The following is a 20,618-nucleotide window of genomic DNA, read 5'->3' on the forward strand; positions in this document are numbered from 1 at the left end:
AATCAGAGCAAAGGAGTGAGCCAGGTTTGCCCCTTGCAGGGGGACGGCGGGGAGGCGGGCTGACTCCACCCCGCCCGGGCTTGGCCCTGTTAGATTACGGCGTCTTCAGAAGCCCCCCAAATGTGCTCTGTCTTCAGAAAATCCTGCAGGATTTATTGAGTAAAATGTGCTGCTTTCTGCTCACGGAGGGAGGCAAGATAACCAGGTGAACAAATGCTTTTTGTTTGGGGAAGAGGAAGGTGATTTCTCACTGTGTTTTCAGGTACGCGACGCTCCCGTGGATGTACCTGATCTCCAGAATCTTCTCCAGTTCCGACGTTGCTTTCATCTGCTATGTGTCCCTGAACTTCGTCTTTGGCCTCTGCACCTTGCTGATGACCGTCATGCCCCGGCTGCTGGCCATCACCTCCAAAGCCCAGGTCAGCGAGTTTCAGCACTGCCGCCTCCCCCAGGGCGCGGGGGCGGGGGAGCGGGGAGAGCGCCGACCCACGCCCAGTCTGTACTTTCCAGCCGGGGTTAAATGGAACGTGCTGGTATCCACCGCCTTCAACCTCCAGAAAGAGAAATTGGCTCCAGGTAGCAGAAGCGTCTGTGTCGCTGTCAGGGCCTCCCCCAGGCTGGTGACCTCGGGCGGAGCACGAGCAGGTGATGCTGCTCCCTCCGTGAGTGAGGCCAGACCCAGGGGCGTGCTCGCGGCTGCGTCCGTGGCTGCGTCCCCGCTGTGCGTGGGTCCCTGATTGACGGTTGGAGGGCGGATGTGGGTGAGAAGTGTGTCCCGGTGGGGTGTCCCGGGAGAGGGGGCAGACCGTCCTCTCCCTGGATGCCCCAGGGTCACAGGTCCTTGGGATCAGGTGCTTCAGGGTGGGACTGGCCACTTTTGGGTGACTCTGCCCTTTCCCCCCTGACCCCTGGGACATATTTGGATTTGCTGCTTTCAAAATGTTGGAGCAAAGGGCTGCCCTTAGAATTGTCTCCTGGTGAAGGTGCGTGTCTCCTGGTGAGCTGGACGCCCTCCTTGGAGAACCCTCTCTCCAGCAGGCCACGGGCATCCCAGGCCAGTCTGGGGGTCATCCCAGCGGAATCCACTTCTGCTGACGCGTCCTTCTTATCTCCCCCAGGCTCCTGCCGCCCGTCTCCCCCGGGAGGCCTGCCGGGGTCGTGTCTGCTTCAGCTCACCTTCTGTCTTCCGTCTTCCGCAGCCTCCCCAGTGCTGCCTGCGGGGTGGACTCAGAGTGCGCCCTCTCCTCTGCCCGTATGTCGGTTCCTCTCCTACCTTCTGCTCTTGGCTCCGACCACACGGTCCTCTCCTGACTCCCTGCTGCCCGGACCCCCCTTCCTCACGTTACTGAACCAAACTCGGGTCCGCTGGCCGGCGAGCAGTGAGGCCAGTCTGCTGACCCCTGGTGGTGAGGGAGGGGAGTGCAGCGTGTGCTGCAGGTGCCCAGCAAGGAGTCCAGGCAGCCAGGGCTCAAAAGACCTGAACTGCCCGGAGGCTTTCGGGGAACTTGTCTTTTCAAGACAGGTCGAGGGAGGGAGCCGTGGGGGGCGTGATCAGCTCATGGACAGTCTTCTGACTGGCGGGTGATGAGGTCATCGGGAGTCACCGCCATCAACCTTCTGGCTCCGGCTGGTCTGGGGTCCGCATGCTTGTGGGCAGCGTTCAGTTGACTTCTGCCACCTGGTGGGGGTTCAGTGTCTGCAAAACAGCTCAAAGGACATGACTCGGAATATTATCTACAGCCCTGGAGGAGAAGCTGAAAGGTCCTGGGCTTTGGTTAGTGGCTGAACTATTATTATTTTGTCTTGCTTGACTGTTTCCCTCCCATTCTGCACTTTCTCACTTCTCTGGTTAAATGTGGAACTCGGGGGAGGCCTAGGAGGCTGATGCTTTTCCGCAGACAAGAGGCAGGTGGGGGACGTGGAGGGGGGTCTGTTCCAGGAAGGCCCCGTGGGGTCCTCTGTGGTCCTGGTGGGTGATTGACTCACAGGCTGAGAAAATAGCGTGGGGAACGCCCAGCCCTCCCAGTTCTGGAGGATGTGCTGCTGGTCGTGTCTCAGAGGGGTCCGGGGCTGAGGCCTGCATAAGTAGGGTGGGCTCGCTTCCTGATGCCCGGACTTGCCAAGACTTGGTAGGCTGTCCGCTGATGGCGCCTGTTAATTTTTGTGGTTATGCCTCATGTTTGCACAGAAGCAGTGAGTTATGTAAATGTGTGCTATGCATTCCGTAAAAGAAACAATTTATTTTGGGGATTTTTCTAGGTCTGCCACTGACACTAATCTAGTAATGTGTCTAGACTTTAAATAGAAAACCAGCAGAACCATCAGTTGGTTTTAGCATGAGGAGAACGTTGAAGGAAGTTAGCAGAGACAGAACACAATTTTCCTCGTCCCCAGCAGGTTCCTAATGTCACGGATTGGGCAGAGCTGAAGCAGCTGGCCTCACCATTGATGGTGACATGAGTGAGAAATCAGTGCTTGGTGTAGTAACGAGCACTGAGATTTGGGGGATGTTTGTTACGTGGCAAAGCTAACTCATACATCATTAAACTGAAACCAGCTGCTGTCTTAACAACAAAAAATTCATGGATGTCAGTCATGAACTAAGATGGGGAGGAAGCCAGACTCAAGGTAGATGAAACCTGTGGTGAGAAACTTGCAGCAGGATCTGCTCCAGGGGTCAGGATCCCAGACGGAAAAGGAGAGGTGAGACCTTCCAGACCCAAAGAGGATCTAGCCAGGAATCTTTGCGTGGTGAGATTTTAACGCTTAGGTCGGTGGGAGGTGGTGTTCCCTTCCGTTGTAAACAGAGTTGCTCACTTGGAGGGAAAATCAGCGGGTTAATAGGGTGTTTGCAAAAAAAACCAAAAGGGTCAAACTCGATTGTTAACAGATAATAAAAGGCATCTGATTGCTGTTCCTCAGGCCTTTCTTTTCCTTTGCTTTTTATTTTGGTGGTGTTTGCTTTAAAAACTCAACGTTACAAATGGGTGACTTCAAATATTCATTTGCAAGTTAATGGAGCAATTGATATATTTTAATGGCATCCATAGGAGAAACCAAGAAAGGTGACTGGCGTCTCAGAGCAGTGCCCAAAGCCAGTGCAACTGGTGTTGACCACTGTGTTACACAAACTAGCATGTTAATCAGAGCATTTTAGTTTTTCCCAAGTCACAATTCGTAAGCCGATGTTCATAGGAAATGCATTTTGGGGTCTGACTCAAGGGCTGGGGTTTCTGTCTCTCCCACTGGTGAGGCTTCCCTTTAAGAGGAGAGCGAAGCTCTCAGTTTCAGTGATTTACTCCTCTGGATATTGGAAGTCAGACACCTGTGAACTGCTGTGTGATGAATTAGTGTAGCTGCCCCCCTCCACGTGTGGGTTGCCTGTCAACTCAGTGTCCCTGCATCGTGGACAGCTTTGTTCATGGTGGGGTCGCTACCCCTGCGGGATCGTCGCGTTCAGATCCGAAGTCCTCATGGTTAAGTCCTCATGGTTACGCTTCCTGAGTTAGGAGCTGCAAAAGGCTGCTGTTTCCATCTTACCACTTAAGACAAAATCCTTTCATGTGGGACATTATTTGATCCAGGGACTTAGCTTTATGAAAAGTTGGATGAATAAACCCCTTCAAGGGCTGGTTGACATCTGTAAATAGTGTCAATCACGACAAGAATTGAGGGAAAAGAAAATAAACCTCTCATGTTTTTCCCTCGTCTCTATGCAGGAGGCGATCAACCATCATATAACTATATCTGCCCCTAAAAGCCTTTGTTGAATGTTCTGTTGTCCCCAAGTCACATCAGCTGAGACGACTAATTGTGAACAACTCTGAGTGTGCATTGCAAGGGAAAACTGGACCTTTTTGGGTGTGAAATATATAATTGACACCTTTGTGATTTTGTTCTTTAATTTGCACGGAGCATGTACCGTGTTGTGTGTTATTAGGTACACACGGCGATGATTTTACTTCCCTGTAAACTATTGTTGTTCGAACCAATGACTGAGTTTGAACACAGGGAGAGAAGGGCTCTGAAATGTGAGTCTGATTCTCGGTGATATTTGCGTGACATCGTTTGTAAGTTGTGGTTCCCGTGGCTGTGGCTTTCTGGGCTGCACTCTTTAGCTGTAATGTGTCCAAAGGTCGGTTCGACAGACCATGTTTTGGTGAGTTTTCTCCAAACCTTGTGTTCTGTGGTGGAAGGACCTTATTCTTTGGACCCAAAAGGTGGGTGTTGGGTCCTGGCCTTTCCAACTGTGTGGCTTGGACACATTGATCAGCCACGTGGAACGGTGTTGGCTAATTTGTGACTGAATTTACTTCTCAGTACCTTGTACACTTACTGAGAGAATGACATGCAGTGAAATTCAGTGAAGCTGGGCGCCTACAGTCCTTTACAGAAAGCGCCCACTGCACAGTGATTAACACGGTAATAATTTGAATTTCATTATAAAACACCAGATTCGCAAAACATCAGATGGTAGAGACAATAATGAGATTTATGGCAGATTTGGTTTATATATATATTTATATATATATATATATGATATATTTATGATATGTATGATATATGTGAATATATAAATATATTTATATATTTAATTTAAATTAAATTTAATTTAATTCAATATAAAATATATTTATATATTCGATTTAAAACTACGTTTTTCAAGTATCTCCATACTTTTTGGCTTCTCTGCAAGTACACATTGTTCTCTCTCCATCTCCTTGGCCTTGTAATAGCATTTAATTTTAAAATGTTAATGACAGGAACGTATATTTAATATCCACTCCATGCTAAGTATGAACGCACTGTCTTTCGTGTTCTGCAAATGCTCACATGCTCACAGTCACAGCTGACAACGACAAATTAATCAGCTGAGCTAAGAAAGAAATGGAAAATTTTAACTTCAGCCAAATTTGAGGATTGTAACCCGGGGAGAGCACTTCAGACAGCTCTGAGAACTGCTCCCGTTAGAAATCAAGGCAGCTATACACGTGTTTTGGGACAGAGGCTGGGCATCAAATGACGCACTATTGACAGTTCTCAGAATCCGGATCTAAGCGTCATGCTGGTGGGTCACGTGACCCCTTACAAGGTCAAGAAGGAACGCTAACTTTTAAGGAGCTGTCTTGAAGGCTCTTTATGGCTGACCAGTGTCCCTGCCAATGGGCGGGTTTGGGGGACGCAGAATGCGGACACACGGTGCACAGTGCGGGGAGGGGAGGGCAGAGGGCAGAGAACTTTTTGTGTTCCAATTTTTGTGGTCTTGCCGTAACATATGAATTTTATTTCACGCAGTTTTCTTTCTTGTCTTGCCATGAAATACGACTTTTCATATTATCCACTCATCTAGACATTCATGTCCTCCCGCGAATTTAGCCACCCACGTTTAGTCAGTTTGCGCTGCTGTGACAAAACGTGACGGACTGAGAGCCCTCAGCGAGACACATGTGCTTCTCATGGATCTGGAGGCTGGGAGGCACCGGGGCACTGGCGGGTTCTGTCCGCGTGAGGCCCCTCTTCCCGGCGTGTACCTTCTCGCTGCGTCCTCGCACCGCAGAGAGAGGGGATGCTCTGTTGTCTCCCAAAGCTCTGCCTCTTAATACATCACATCCCATTGAGGGTAAGGTCTTCAACACGTGCATTTGGGTCGGGGGCAAACATTCAGCCTATCAGCTTCCCCCCGGCCCCCCCAAATCATGTCCTTCGTGTGTGAGAAATACATTTATCTGTCCCAGGAGCCCCCAAAGTCTTAACCTTAACCCAGGCAAGTCTGAAACCCCGCAGGGCCGGACGGTCGGAGCTCCAGGCTGGAGGATGCGCGTCGTGGCTTTGCTGGCCGCCCGCAGGTGTCCTCGGGCACCTGGGACAAGGAGGAATGGACATCGTGAAGCGTCCTTCATTCGCTTTCTCTTTCTTTCCCTGCGCAGAATTTGCAGAGCATCTACGACGTCCTCAAGTGGGTGTTCACAGTTTTCCCTCAGTTCTGCCTGGGCCAGGGCCTGATAGAACTGTGCTACAATCAGATCAAGTACGACCTGACCCACAGCTTCGGCGTGGACTCCTACGTGAGCCCCTTTGAGATGAACTTCCTGGGCTGGATCTTTGTGCAGCTGGCCTCGCAAGGCACGGTTCTGCTCCTCCTGAGGGTTCTGCTGCACGGGGACCTTCTGCAGCGGTCCAGGTACGTCCCCGGGGCACCCACTTCTGGATGGAGAGGGAGGGCAGACTCCATCCTGGAGGCTGCAGGATGAGACGTGCGTCTGATCAGCTTTGCACGCTGCTCTAACAGCTCAGGTTTTGTGTTTTCTTGGTTTGTTTCGTTGGTTTGGAAGTTCAGTGGTGATAACCTGCTATTAGTAGCAATGCCTCCCCTCCAGAGTGGTGGCCCACGGCCCGCTCCTGGCGTGGGGCCACCGGGGCGCCGCCCTCCCCTCCCCTGCACTTGCTTCCGTCCTGCGGCCCTGCTGGTTGCCGTCTCAGAATCCAGGTCTCCGTCAGAACCTGAGCTCTGGCCACGTACCAGTCAGGCTGGGTGGGTTTGGGGGGCGGGGTGCCCTGTTTATTCCCTGTCTGGTCTGGAGCGGGACTCTGCGCTCTGTACCCCAGATGCCGGCTGGGTCCGGGCAGCCCCACGGCCCAGGGCCGCGTGCCCCTTCTGACCTTAGCTGTACTGCAAGGTTCTGCGACGACTAGTGCCCAACAGGATGCTTCCGTTGTGAAACGGATGGCATTGTCTGTGGTCGCCGTTGGAAGATGGCTGAGGGGCGCATTTCTGAGCCCAGGTGGGTGCACTGCACGTTGGATCATTGCGAGGCCGCGTTGTCCTTCACCCAAAGGAGTTACTCAGGATGTAAACAAGCTGTGCAGGCGTGGACCCCTCACCCCGGGACCCTGAGATCAGAAGCTCCCGGGCCGAGACCCGGGGAGGATTTGTGAACTTTCCCAGGAGACTGACGAGGAGGCGGTCAGAACTGCCGACGTGGGTGCCTCGGGGTGGGTTCGGGAAGCAGGAGGAGTAAGGGAGCATGTTTCCTGGCAGAGTGAGAACAGACCCCTGGAAGGCAGGCCAGGCAGAAGGGCCGAGGGGTGCACGCTCAGCGGGGCAAGAGGAGCTGTCGAGCAGAAAAGGTTCAAATTCGATGATTCCCACTGCTTGGACACACCTGAGCTCCCTTCTTCCAGACCGAGGGCTCTCAGCGTCTGGGAAGCCCCCCACGGCCCGCTCCCGCCAGTGACCACCCCGCAGAGGCCTGCCTTTCTTATTTGCACCCCCGTCAGTCCCTGTCTCGTGCTTTTGGTTACTATGTGGATTATATGCTATAACATAGACCCCGGAGTGTCTCCCTGTATTTTCTCATCATCTCTGTTGTGTTAAAAACATTATCTATTTGTCCAATGGTGATTTCAACTATGGGGAAAAAAAAGCCAAGAAAAGATCTGAGAGCACTTGGGTCCAGCAGTGGCTGTTTCATTGTATTTTTAATCCATTTTTTATTTTAAAATAGTTTAAGACTCTCAACAAATAGCAGAACTAGTGCAGAGTTCCTAGGCCCCCTTCACCCAGCTTCTCCCAGAGACATCGTGATCATATAATAATATATTTCATGACAATGTGACACTGAGAAAGCCAGGAAATTGATGTTGGCACAACACTGTCTCCATGATATGATTTTTTTAATTGAGTTGCAGTCAGTTTATTTTTTTTAATTTTTTAATTTTTTAATTTTTTTATGGATTTATAATCATTTTACCATGTCGTGTCAAATGCCAGTGCAGAGCACAGTTTTTCAGTTATGCGTGAACATACATACGTTCATCGTCGCATTCTTTTTCGCCGTGAGCCACTGCAGGATCTTGTCTGCACTCTTTTCAGTTATTAAAATACTGACATATGACAGTTTGCAGAAACGGAGATTCACTTGGAAGCTCAAATGCGCCAGAATGCAAAGCGCGAGGAAGAATGGAGAAGCAAGCAGCTCCGATTTAGAGCAAATAAATTAGAGTTGAAAATTAAACTTGCATTCGTCTGACAGACACTGGTTAAGTCTGTTGGGCCAGGCGTTGTGCAAAGGGCTTGCATTTAATTCTTGTACGTAATCCAGCATACGCCACAGGTGTGTAGCGTTTGGGTCCTTTGGCGTGTCCCCGACTTGATTACATTCCTGTTTGCTAAAAGCACTTAGGTGAGTTGATTTATTTTTATTCTGTGACCCACCATTTGTCCGTCTAGCACAAAATAGTCATGAATAATGACTTCATTGTTCATCAAATTGAAAAGTCGTCCTGGTTCGGTGTCCATCCACATCACTAGCAGGCACACGCGCGTTTCCCTGGCGTGAAGGGGTGAACGCTGAATCTGTGTGCTGATCAGTCCCCAGGATGGCGGAACTGGGGCACGTGGACCATGGCTCGTCCTTGAAGCCCGTGTCTTCTGTTCGGGTGACCCGTGAGCCGCCTCTCTGTCTGGATTCTTCCCGTCGCATTAACTCTGACTTCTCTCTCCAGGCGTCCCCCTGCCATGCAGGGCACAGTCACATTTTCTAAGGACATAGACGTTGAAAAGGAGCAAATGAGGGTGTTGAAAGGGAGAACCGAAGGAGACATCCTCGTGTTGTGCAACCTCAGTAAAAGTTACAGAAGCTTTTGCAGGAGAACCACCGCTGTGCAGGACGTGAGCTTGGGCATACGGAGAGGGGAGGTAAAAACGCTTCTCGTTGCTACTTCCCTGCTGCACAACCGCGTTCCTCTCATTGTTGGCCTGCTTCTGTTCGTCTCAGAGTCCTTGAAATCAGAGCTAAAAGCAGCCTTCACGTGTCAGGAATTTCTGCAGAATCCGAGTAGAGAGTCAGTCGGCTCTTTCCTAGTGCAAACTTTGCTGGTTGATGGGGTTTATTCCATTTCAAAATTTTTTTTAAAAAATATAAGTGATTGAGGAGTTTTAATGATTGTTTGGGCTAGGGGATGATTTTTCTATTGAGTGCAAATATTTTATAAATCCAACTAATCAGGGCAACCACATCGAACTCTGGCTTGGGTGTCAGTCCCCTGTAAGTGGCCACTTCTGCCCATCTAGTGAAACGCTGTTCTGCAAAGGTAAACACACTCACACCCTGTAATAATAACTCAGAATTTTTTTTTCATGAATACGACATTAATTCTAGCAGAAATATGCAATCTGAATGGGACAGGAGTCGTATAAATCGTTCCTGACTTGTGCTTCATGCACGGAAGAAGATCGTTCTGGAAATGATTAACTTGAGTAAACTTTTACAAATAAGAGACAACTTTGCAGTCATGTTGTTCCAAGCTTCTGGGAAATTCAAATTAGGGTATGTGGTCCCTCTGCTCTGAGCGGAGAACCGGCATTTCAGAGCTGAGTATCATTAGGTAAAGAGAAGCTGAGAGATTGCTCTGAGTCCATCCAGGAATCTCCTTGCACCCTGCACAGAGCTGTGTGCTCAGAGAGGACAGGATGCTGAAGTTTTTTTTTTTTACAATAGTTTCCTACCCAACTTTAAAACCAGCTACGCAAACTTCACCACCCTATTGAGCTATTTTTTTTTTTAACCTTTGCTTTAAAAAAATAATCTTTAGTTTTGCCACTGCCTCTCCATGGTAATTCTAAGCTCAAGGGGTAAGAGAAGAACTTGGAAACCTTCGTAAGAGAGGTGCTCTAGGTGTGTGAAATGGCCCAAGATGCCAGTCTCATCGGGGTTCCCCTTGCTAGACATTTTCTCAGCATCTCAGTTTAATTGCCAAGATGGGATGAAAGGACCCACAGAAGAGACAGAGATGGCTCAGATGTGCCCCTGTCCCTCCAGGAATGAATATTTGTGTAAGATCTACAACACAGAAATGGACTTGCAGACTTAATAAACAATCTTATGGTTACCGGGGAAAGGGGGTGGGAAGGGACGCATTCGGGAGTTTGAGATTTACAAATGTTAGCCACTACATATAAAAAGAGATTAAAATTTTTTTTTCTACTGTGTAGCATAGGGAACTATGTTCAATATCTTGTAATAACCGTTAATGAAAAAAAATATGAGAACAAATATATGTGTGTATCTGCATGGCTGGGACATTGTGCTGAACACCAGGAACGGACACTGACTACACTTCAATTAAAAAAAAAAATAATTGTGTAAGAAATGGAAGGGCATACACATGTACCCTGTTCCGTAGCAGCATGAGATGGGGCGGGGTGGAAGGACCCCTGAGTGGACCGGCGTGGACGGAGCTGTAAGTCCACACAGGGCGGCCGGGCAGGAGGAGGCAGGGAGGGAGCTTTATTAAAAAGAAAGGTTCAGATTGAAGAATAGAGAGTCTGGCGAGGGAGATGCCATTGGACCTTGGGCAGCCAGCTCAGGTGTGTTTCTCCGCCCCGGGGGTGACCGGGGCAGGGTGGGTCTGGGGCAGAATGGGCCCGTGCATCCGTCAAAGGAGGACGAATGTGGATATGGAAGCAGCTGCGGATTCACGGAAGCGGCTGGCATCCAAGGCACAAAATCGGGTTCCGTGATGCCTAGGTGGGCGTGACGCCAGGAGGTCCAGGCACAAACGTGCTTCTAGGACTCAAGGAGCCAGGAAGCCAGCACGTCGGTAGCCGGCGGTGCCCGGGCATCAGGGCGGGTGTCCCGGGAGAATCACCGGACCGTTTCGGCTCTGGCCGCAGGATCTCCAGCTGAGAACGTCCTGGGGCGCAGGAGACAGACGAGGTCTACCGAAGAGAGGCGGATGCTGAGAATATTTTGACGAAGTGCTTTAAACCATGCAAGGAAGTCAGGGGCATAAAAAGGACTACGATGCTGTGACTTCAAAAAAAAATATTATGTTTATCAAACAGGCTTCGTTAGGAGCTTGCTGGACTGGCTGCAGGTAGGGCAGGACACCTCAGCGTAATTTGCTGTGTTTCGCATTTACGTCGTCCCCTTCTCTTGAATTTTCCAGGCATGAATTTGCTTGTCTGTGAATTAATGCTGAAACTGTTAACACGACTTTAATACCACCCGATTTCAGAAATAATAACAATGCACATTTCTTTAAAAAAATTTTTTTCAAGTTCAAAAGTCCTTTGTGAGCCAGAAAGTCCTTTATTTTTTACTGTAAAAGTCTGCAAATAACCCAGACCCCAAATAGCAACTCAGCATTGGCTGAAAGCAAGTGTGTCTCTGATAGAATTTTTTTTAATCGAAGTACAGTCGGTTACAATGTGTTGATTTCTGGTGCACAGCACAATGTCCCAGTCACGCATAGACATACAAATATTCATTCTCATATTTTTTTCCATTAAAAGTTATTACAAGATATTGAACATAGTTCCCTGTGCTATACAGTAGAAAAATTTTTAAAAATCTATTTTTTAACATTTTTTATTGATTTATAATCATTTACAATGTTGTGTCAAATTCCAGTGTAGAGCACAATTAAAAATATATTTTTATATATAATGGCTAACATTTGTAAATCTCAAACTCCCAAATTTATCCCTTCCCTCCCCCTTTCCCAGGTAACCATCAGTTTGTTTACTATGCCTGTGAGTCTGTTTCTGTTTTGTAGATGAGTTCATAGTGTCCTCTTTTTTTTTTCAGACTCACGTATAAGTGATATCATATGGTATTTTTCTTTCTGATTTCCTTCACTTAGAATGATAATTCTCCAGGTCCATCCATGTAGCTGCAAATGGTATTATGTTATTCTTTTTCATGGCAGAGTAATATTCTACTGTATAAATACACCACAACTTTTTTATCCAGTCATTTGTTGGTGGACATTTAGGTGTTTCCATGTGATGCAATCTTGCTTTTATTGTTTACCTTGTTTTCCCCTTTCAGTGTTTTGGGCTCTTAGGGGAGAACGGAGCTGGGAAGACCACCATGTTCAAAATGCTGAATGGCGACACCCCTCCGACCTCCGGACACGCCGTCATCAGGACACCCATGGGGTAAGGTCCAGATTTAATCGTTTTTGCTGCTTATTGAGATAACCGTCAGCCCAGGAAGCCCCCAGCACCCCCTGAGTCCCATGAACCAGGGTCTGAGGGTCTCATTGTCCTCCAAATGCAACTTCCAATGAGCACTCCTCAAAAGACGATGAAATGTGAATGAAATGAACTTGGTATTTCTGGCCAAACGGTCAAGGAGGTGTTGGCAAGAAGCAGCCAAGGGCTGACCCCTTTCAGGGGCACCGGGTGGGCTTCAGGTGTCCGGCTGCTCCCTGCGCTGCGTAGCTCAGGTGAGCAGGAAGCGGCCAGGGGCTGGTTCTTTCTGCGTTTTGCTGTCGGGTGGAGCGTCCAGTGCCTCACTGACATGGAGGTGCCGGGAGGGGCTGGATGCTCTCATGTGTCTGGCCATCTAGACCTCGTCTTTCGGGTGGTAGAGCAATTCTCCAGCTCCTCCTCCACAAGCCACCTGCGTGCATCCTAATACTGTACTTGTTCCCATGTTCCATCCTATATCCCACTTTTCTTATTTGCAGTACCCTACGACAAGTTCCCAGCATAGATTTTTTTTTTTGCATCCTTTTTTAAATTGAAGTAAAGTCGATTTACAATGTTGTGTCGGTTTCTGGTGCACAGCATCGAGTTTCAGTCACACACCCGGCATTACATCTTTTCTCTTTGTCCTGCTGTAGTGAATTCACGGTAACTTGGTAAGAGATTTCAGGACTGTGTTGTTGAACTCAGACAGAGAAAGCTCCATGCCTGCTGTTCGCTCTCTGAAGGTCATTGTAGAAACAGAACTTAGGGGTAAAGAAGCTGCGGTATATTTATATAATGGAATACTACTCAGTCATGAAAAATAATGAAATAATGCCATTTGCAGCAACATGGGTGGACCTGGAGATCATCATGCTAAGTGAAGTAAGCCAGACAGAGAAAGACAAATATCATATGATATCACTCACATGTACACTCAAAAAAAAAAAGGTAAAAAGAGGACACTATGAACTCATCTACAAAACAGAAACAGACTTGCAGACATAGTAAACAATCTTACGGTTACTGGGGGAGAAGGCGGTGGGAAGGGATAGATTGGGAGTTTGAGATTTTCAAACATTAACTACTATATGTAAAAATATAAATAAAAACAGATGTCTTCTGTAGAGCACAAGGAACTATATTCAATACCTTGCAATAACCTTTAATGGAAAAAGAATATGAAAATGAGTATATGTATGTATCTGCATGACTGGGACGGTGTGCTGTGCACCAGAAACCGACACATTGTTAACTGACGGTAATTCAAATAAAAAAAAAAGTGTTTTTAAAAAGGTCAATATTTGGAACTAATTGTGTTCAAGAACAGAAAGTAGAATTAATCAGTGAAGTGAGTGAGTGAGCTTTGTGGGAATAGAGTTGTATATCCCAGGACATTCTGAAAAGGAGTCACGCTGATGTGACTCTCGAGTGTTGCGTTGTGCATTTTTCTCCGTCGTCGGACAAGTAAGAAGGTGTTTTTGCTGAAGTGTGGTGCTTTTATTTCTCTCCTGACTTCTCCACTGACAAATACCTCTGGACAAAAGCATCAGAATTTGAAAAGAAAACAGAAATAGATGGTTTATTCTCTCACCCCTGGAAGGCTTTCTCATTCCATTCCGTCATTTGTAAAATAATTAGAAAATGAAATTCAAATAGCCAGTCTGGAGAGGAAGGATACATTTACATCCTCATCATGGTCTGGAAGACCCTTATTATGCTACACATCCATGTAATTAGTATAATTATAACAAAATCACACTTGCATTAATTATATTTTTAACCCTGATTATTTGTAATGTTAATTGCACATTGGTATTCGGGGGATTAAACGTGTAATTAGGACACAATGGAATTTTTAACGACTTAGCCAGTCGGTATATAGTATATACCTCTCTGCCCCTGGCGCTCCTAATATCCTACCACTTAATTGACACCCGTCAGGTCGGTCACTCATTCTATTAGAGTTTCTCTCGCCTTTCCTTTGAGACTCTGTTATCAGAACAGCTATCTTGTTTACATTGTTCCTTTTGATGAATGTCTGTTCTCAAACGTGAGGCTAAGGTGTGCCGGAAGAGCTTGTTTCCAAACGGATCGTTGCCGTTTGTTCTGGCGCTATCTCGAGCTCCCGCTGCAAGGACAGCGGCCATAGGTTGGGAGACTGAAGGCCACAGATCACACGTGCTTGTGTTTGGTGAGCCCAGTGCACCAGCTTTACATTAGGGGCGTAGCTTTCTTGATCTTGTCTCATAATTGTAACAACTTTGGGAAGAGGCTGTGATCTTAATTGAACTGATAAGGAATCTGAGATTTAGGGGGGGACAAAAAAACCACTTTCTAAGATTGAAAAAGATGGTTCTTGAAATTAACAACAAAACATAATTGCTGGATTAAAAATATGTAATTTACAGCTTATGCAAAATACATGAAAGGGAAATGAAGAGCTACGAAGGCTGGGAAGGCAAGCCCAGCACGGGTTTAATTAGATTTGTGAGTGGTGGAACAGAGACAAGGGAATAAAGTGTCCATTTGAAGACGTGATAGCCAAGAATTCTCCAGGATTGCTAAAAAAGATGACTCTTCAGTCTGAAGATGTCCATACCTGGACATTTTATAGTGAAAACTGCAGAATTCCAAACACAAACAAAAGAGGAGGCGAGGAGACACGTCACAGAGGTGTGCAGGTGGGTTTGCAGTGGCTCAGAACAGTCCCTTCTAAGCTCCAGCGGAAATAAACTGAGCGATGCATCTAATTTCTCTGCGGCACCAGCAACGTTTCGGGAGCGTTCCGGCCTCTCCCGTTTCAGGCAGCACGTGCAGAGCAGCCCCCTGACTGCAGGAGTCCCATCGGCCAGTGCTGATTAAGCCACAGGCCCCCTTCTGAGCAGCAAGGATACGCACAGAAATGATGAAATAAATGCGTGATTGAGAAAGCTGGACTTTTTTCGGACAGGTCAACCACTGTTACGTCGCAGTAGGGAATTCAAGATCATTCCTACTGGTTCGTTTTTCCTTCCTGTATTTTTCGACTCTTGTATCACGATAGTGTGTGAAACTGCCAGATAATTAAATAATAAGCAATAGAAAAACTCAAGGATTCCTTTTCACGTTTCAGGCCAACATTTTTGGAGCCCACGTGGTTTGAATGTGTACCAGGGGGGCAGAGTTTTTTCCCCCTTAGCTTCCTCCTGTCTTAAATGATCACCATCACAGGATTCATGTGAGCAGTAACTGTTAAGTGCTGTTCCACCATCAAATTGCTAAGTGCTATGTGCATGGCACTTAGGAATTTATATACAGATTCCTCTGCCTCATTTAAACCGCTGAAATACCAATATAAAAAAAGACATAGAGCCCGTTTATGGCTACTAAAAGCCTTCCGTTCCTTTACACTTACAGGAGTCACAAACAGGAGTAATTTAAATCATAACCTCCCCAACTAGGAATTACTGGAAAATTTATCTCTGTTTTAAATTAAATGGCAATTTAACTGCACTAATATAGTTAGGGGAGCAATGAAGGAAACACCTCTATAATTTTATAGTAAAGTTATTTTGATTCTTGAAGTCCCAGTTTTGGAAAAAAATCTGTGTATCTTTATACATATATACATATGCATATGTACATAAATACACTGTTGTGATAACAGCATTATTTTCATTCATTTCACCTGCTGTTTGATTTACATTGTATCGGATTTTTCAGGACTGCCTCACATCCTATTGGTTTCCACACCAGCATATAATGAGCCATGTCGCTATTGCACAGTTTTTTTCTTTGTTTTTTCACAAACGTATGTATATGATTTCAGATTCTTTTCCATTATAGCTTGTTACAAGGTATTGAATAGAGTTCCCTGTGCTGTACAGTAGGACCTTGTTGTTTATCCACTTTATATACAGTGGTGTGTATCTGCAAACCTCAGACTCCTAATTTATCCCTCCCCCCTTTTCCCTTTGGTAACTATGTTTGTTTTCTGTGTCCAACAGTCTATTTTTGGTTTGTAAATAAAATATTTGTATCTTTTTTTTAGATTCCACATATAAGTGATATCATAATGATACTTGCCTTTCTCTGTCTGACTTATTTCACTTAGCATAATGCCCTTGAGGTCCATCCATGTTGCTGCAAATAGCATTAGTTTATCCTTTTTTATGGCTGAGTAGTATTCCATTGTATAAATATACCACATCTTCTTTATCCAGTCATCTCTGTCGATGGACATTTAGGCTGTTCCCATGTCTTGGCTATTGTAAATAGTGCTGCTGTGAACATTGGGGTGCAGGCGTCTTTTCAAATTAGAGTTTCCTCTGGATATATGCCCAGGAGTGGGATTGCTGGATCATAGGGTAAGTCTGTTTTTGAGGGATCGCCATACTGTTTTGCATAATGGCTACACAAAACTTGAACGAGGGCATTGGAAAAAGTACAGTCAGGTTTGATTCCAAGGCTGAGAACTTTGAGTCAGGATTTTCTGAAGAATGAATTTTTAATCAACCATGAGAGACGTAGAGAAGGAACCACTGGCGGGGCGAAAGATGGGGTCTTTATTTTTCTTCTTCTTTGGGGGAAGCGTTTGTACTCAATCTTACTTTCCCTGAAATACAGACTCTCCTTTCAAAGGGACGAATGCACCATCACTCATGTTCTTTTTCCTTTTTCTTCCTAGACAAAACTGTTGAAGGGAAATGTGCAGCCTGAGACAAACAGGGAGAAAGTTGCGATTTTGATATAATTTGTTCCCTTTGAATATGCAAGGTGATGCCCAAGATCATGCAGCATAAACAGTGCACGTTTGGTATTCACGTCTGTAATGACACTATCACGTTGTGAGTTCCGTGGAGAATGACGCTGCCATTTAGCTTTGAGCTGTTACACAGATTGGGAAGGCGTGTGTTTTAAAGGCTGTGGGCTTTGTGTGGGAACAACTTTGGTCTAAAGTATCAGCTTCCCTCTTGCACCCCTTTATGAGCTAAGTATTTTTTGTGATGTTGCTTTTAGCTTTTGGCATCCTCACTTGAAGTGCTGGAGGGTTCGGCTGCTGGGAACCCAGCCTTTGTGGGGATTCTGGGTGGGCTCAGGGGAGTTTCCTGACACGGGGCTCGTGTCCTGGCACTGAGGAGCCCAGCTCCCTGACGGTGCAGTTACCCAGGGTCAGTCGTGAGAGCGGCCCCCACTCGCCTGACGGCAGGTGCGGGGTGAGTCAGCGGGGAAGCCGAGCAAGGAGACGTGGACGGTGTCAGCAAAACATCAAGCATTTTGAAGGCAACATGCTTAAAATGCTGGCTGGGAAGCAAATCAAACCTGGACCACTGAACAGTCCGTTCTTGGTCCTTTCTGACCTACTTTGGCAGCTTACAAACTGCCTGGCATCCAGAGAAAATTAAACGCCTAAAAGTAAAAAATGCAACTTCCATAAACCCTTTTCAAACATTAAACCATTGGTTTGGCAAAGGCCCCTCGGAAGGCTCCAGACATTTTATTTAATTTCCAGAATTTCTTGATGTGTTATACTGTTAAATACAGGGAAATGTAAGTGAGTCAGCAGGCTTCGTGATGGAAGCCACTTGAAGTTCATTTTTAGGTTTCAACTGAGAACTGCCTGGCCTTTCCGAGCGGTGTTGGAGCATGAAGCATGCAGGGTGTTATGACTTTCTTGATCAGGTTGAGCAGCTCCAAGACAAGTGTGGAAACTGAAAAGTAGATGTGGGCGTTTTCTAGGAACCCGTGAGTGTGATCGACAGTGGTTCTGATTTAGAAAATGTTTGGTTAGCGTCGCGCAGAAATGGGCTGGAAGGTGTCTGTGAGGGACTTGTCCTCTCCTAAGTCAGTGACAATGAACTCTGGTTTGGCCATTGAACGCTTGCCTGACTCCAGAGCCTCCTTATGCTCCAACGTCCCTTTTATGCAGATTTGCACGAGGCCACGCCCACTCAGTATCTCCATCTGGATCATAACATGACACCATTGAAAATGGGTCTCATCCACCTGAACTATGAGGTGCCAGGTTGATCTCTTCTGGACCATTATTTCCCCCAAATTTTAATAAAATCATGCCATTGGCAGCAACACAGATGGACCTGGAGATCGTTGTTCTAGGTGACGTAAGCCAGAAAGAGAACGAAAAACACCATGTGATGTCACTTATATATGGAATCTGAAAAAATAAAAGGACACAAATGAACTTACTGATGAAACAGAAACAGACTCAGACTCACAGACAGAAAAGCTTATGGTTATTGGGGGGAAAAGTGGGTGGGGAGGAATACATTGGGAGTTCGGGATTTGCAGATGCTGACTATTACATATAGAAGAGATAAACGACAAGGTCTTAACTGTATAAAACAGACAACTGTATTCAATACCCTGTAATGGACTATAATGAAAATTAATATAGAAACATATATATATCAGTGTATATAGTTACTATGCTGTATGCCAGGAATTAACACAACATTGTAAATTGACTATACTTTAATTAGAAAATTGTTTAAAAAAAGAATTAACAGCTAGTCACAGAATCAGGTATTTAAGCTAATAAAATAGAGCTGGGAAAACCACGCTATGCTTTGACTTAACACGTCTTTAATGCTCTCTGAGTACCTAGTTCCACGGTGGTTCAGTAGCCCCGGGCTCCTGTCTGCAAACAGTCTACTAAACCACCCACATGGATAGGCGCCAATTCTTAATGAAAACTGTGCAACTGAGAGATTCAAGCTTTGAGCGGGAGGTGCTTCGTACTAACAGTAGCCTCCGTAGCAGTCATGATTCCCCAGCAAGGTCTCTTTACATTATTATCCATCTAGGGAACAGGAATTTTCCTTTCGAAGGGGTTCTCAGGAATCTTTACAGACTTTATGATTCTATTTATGTAAAAACACCCTGAAACACGTCAATGGTTCAAAATAACCGAAATGTTAAACATGATCGCAGCGAAGTAGTTTACAATCTTCCACGGGGAGTATGTCTTAATGTTAAAATTAGAAATAGAACAAGAGTTCTTTTTTCTCTAAGTGCGTACACTTTCCTATAATCCTCACCCTGCACTTGGGTAGCGTAACTTCACTTAAAAGATTAACACTGAAAGATTAGTGGTAGGAATCATCAAATCCTGGGACCAGGAATTTTTCCTTTGGGGCCCCCCATTTTTCCATATGTTCAACGACAGATACACAGTCCTGTTATCACAAAAAAAGTGATTTTTAAAAATCTGATCCTGAATGATGCTTGAGCCGTTGATTTATTAGGTGTTCCTATAAATAGTTACTCATTGATTGGACCCGTTTATGCTAAGTTAACGAACTGCACCGGACAAACTGACTTCTTACGGATGAGCCCGATTTAAGAAACGGGCGACGTGTGTCTGGAAAGTCGAATGTTCTGGACGGTGCTGCGGCTTTTCTTTGCAGAGAGGACGTGCGTCTGTCTTCGGCTGGTGCGGCCGGCGTTCGTATTGGCTACTGTCCGCAGCAGGACGCCCTGGACGACTTCCTGACCGGCTGGGAGCATCTCCACTATTACTGCTGCCTCCGTGGGATTCCAAAGCAGTGCATCCCCGAGGTGAGACCTTCTGAGGTTTTCCAGAAAAGGGGACCCGCTGGGGAGTGCTTGGCCAACACCTCTCTCATCCCATAGTAAAAACCCACAGTATCAGATAAATGTCCCTGAAACATTTCCCATGTGATGATGCTGAAGGAAACACCATCAAACGTGTGAATGTTACATATTTAAAATAGATCCCCCTGGGGAGGAAGTCTTGTGGTCAAAGCTCAAGCGAAGCATCATTTGCAATTTTGTTTCCTGCCCAGTTTCCTCTCCCAGCATCTGTTACATTTACTGGGTGGTTAGTCTGTATTCAGGAGCAAATGCTGTAAACACAGTATCCCCAGGACCCGCAGAGAAGTGCGCAGAATTGGATGGGTTGTTGGAAAGGATGGGCTGACCGACAGCTGCCCGGGTGGGCTCAGGAGGAGGGGAGGGGGCTGCGGTCGTCCCCATCCATGTCCGTGATGGGGAGAAGGGTGGGCACCACGGCGAGGACAAGAGGCAGCTGCCACTCTGCCTGGTTCGAGCGGCGGTCAGCAAAGTGGCGCTGACAGCCTTGATTGACAGCTCATCCGAGTGGGAAGCCGCCGGGACGGCAGGAGCTCAGGGCGCCGTCTTACCTTCCCCGCACCTCACCGTGGAGGTAGAGTGCCTCTTGCCTTTCTGGTTTCTCAAGTTGGAGCAGAAATAAGTGGCAACAGTCATGCATTTTCAATGAGGTTCTGCAGGAGACGAGGCATCGTGGGATGCGCGGGAGACAAAACTAACAGCCGTCTCCTTCACTGGTCCATGAAAATTCATTCTCTGGGCTGCGGCTCATGCCTCAGCCTTCGTTTCTTAGTTACGCTCTGTAGCTTTAAGTCCCACTGGAAGGAAGTCTCTCCACATCCTCGGAGGGGTCCAGGGCCACCTCCCATCTTAATAAAGCGGAGACAAGTGTCCGCCCACAGAAGCAAGTACTGAAACCCAGGGCTAATCTCCGTCTCCGTCTTTAATTGGTGTTTATCTCGGTCGGCTCCCCTGGCTGGGCTTTGATTAAAGAGGCCGATGCTTGGTAAACACGGGAAGCCGGCTCCTTCGTTCTCCCCGGGGACGC

The 20,618-nt window shown here is 46.7% G+C and overlaps 1 protein-coding gene across 1 annotated transcript in view; it reads left to right on the forward strand.

Moving 5' to 3' along the window:
• The window catches only part of LOC105065164 (ATP-binding cassette sub-family A member 13), a 120,785-nt gene that overhangs the window by 82,500 nt on the left and 17,667 nt on the right, over positions 1–20,618 (forward strand). The window contains exons 25-29 of the mRNA XM_074358602.1: positions 263–419; positions 5,928–6,181; positions 8,506–8,698; positions 11,835–11,944; positions 19,387–19,537. Of these exons, the coding sequence (XP_074214703.1) occupies positions 263–419; positions 5,928–6,181; positions 8,506–8,698; positions 11,835–11,944; positions 19,387–19,537 (865 nt within the window). The remainder of the gene's footprint in view (positions 1–262; positions 420–5,927; positions 6,182–8,505; positions 8,699–11,834; positions 11,945–19,386; positions 19,538–20,618) is intronic.

This window comes from Camelus bactrianus, chromosome 36, assembly GCF_048773025.1.
Source record: "Camelus bactrianus isolate YW-2024 breed Bactrian camel chromosome 36, ASM4877302v1, whole genome shotgun sequence".
In the NCBI taxonomy this organism is placed as follows: domain Eukaryota; kingdom Metazoa; phylum Chordata; class Mammalia; order Artiodactyla; family Camelidae; genus Camelus; species Camelus bactrianus.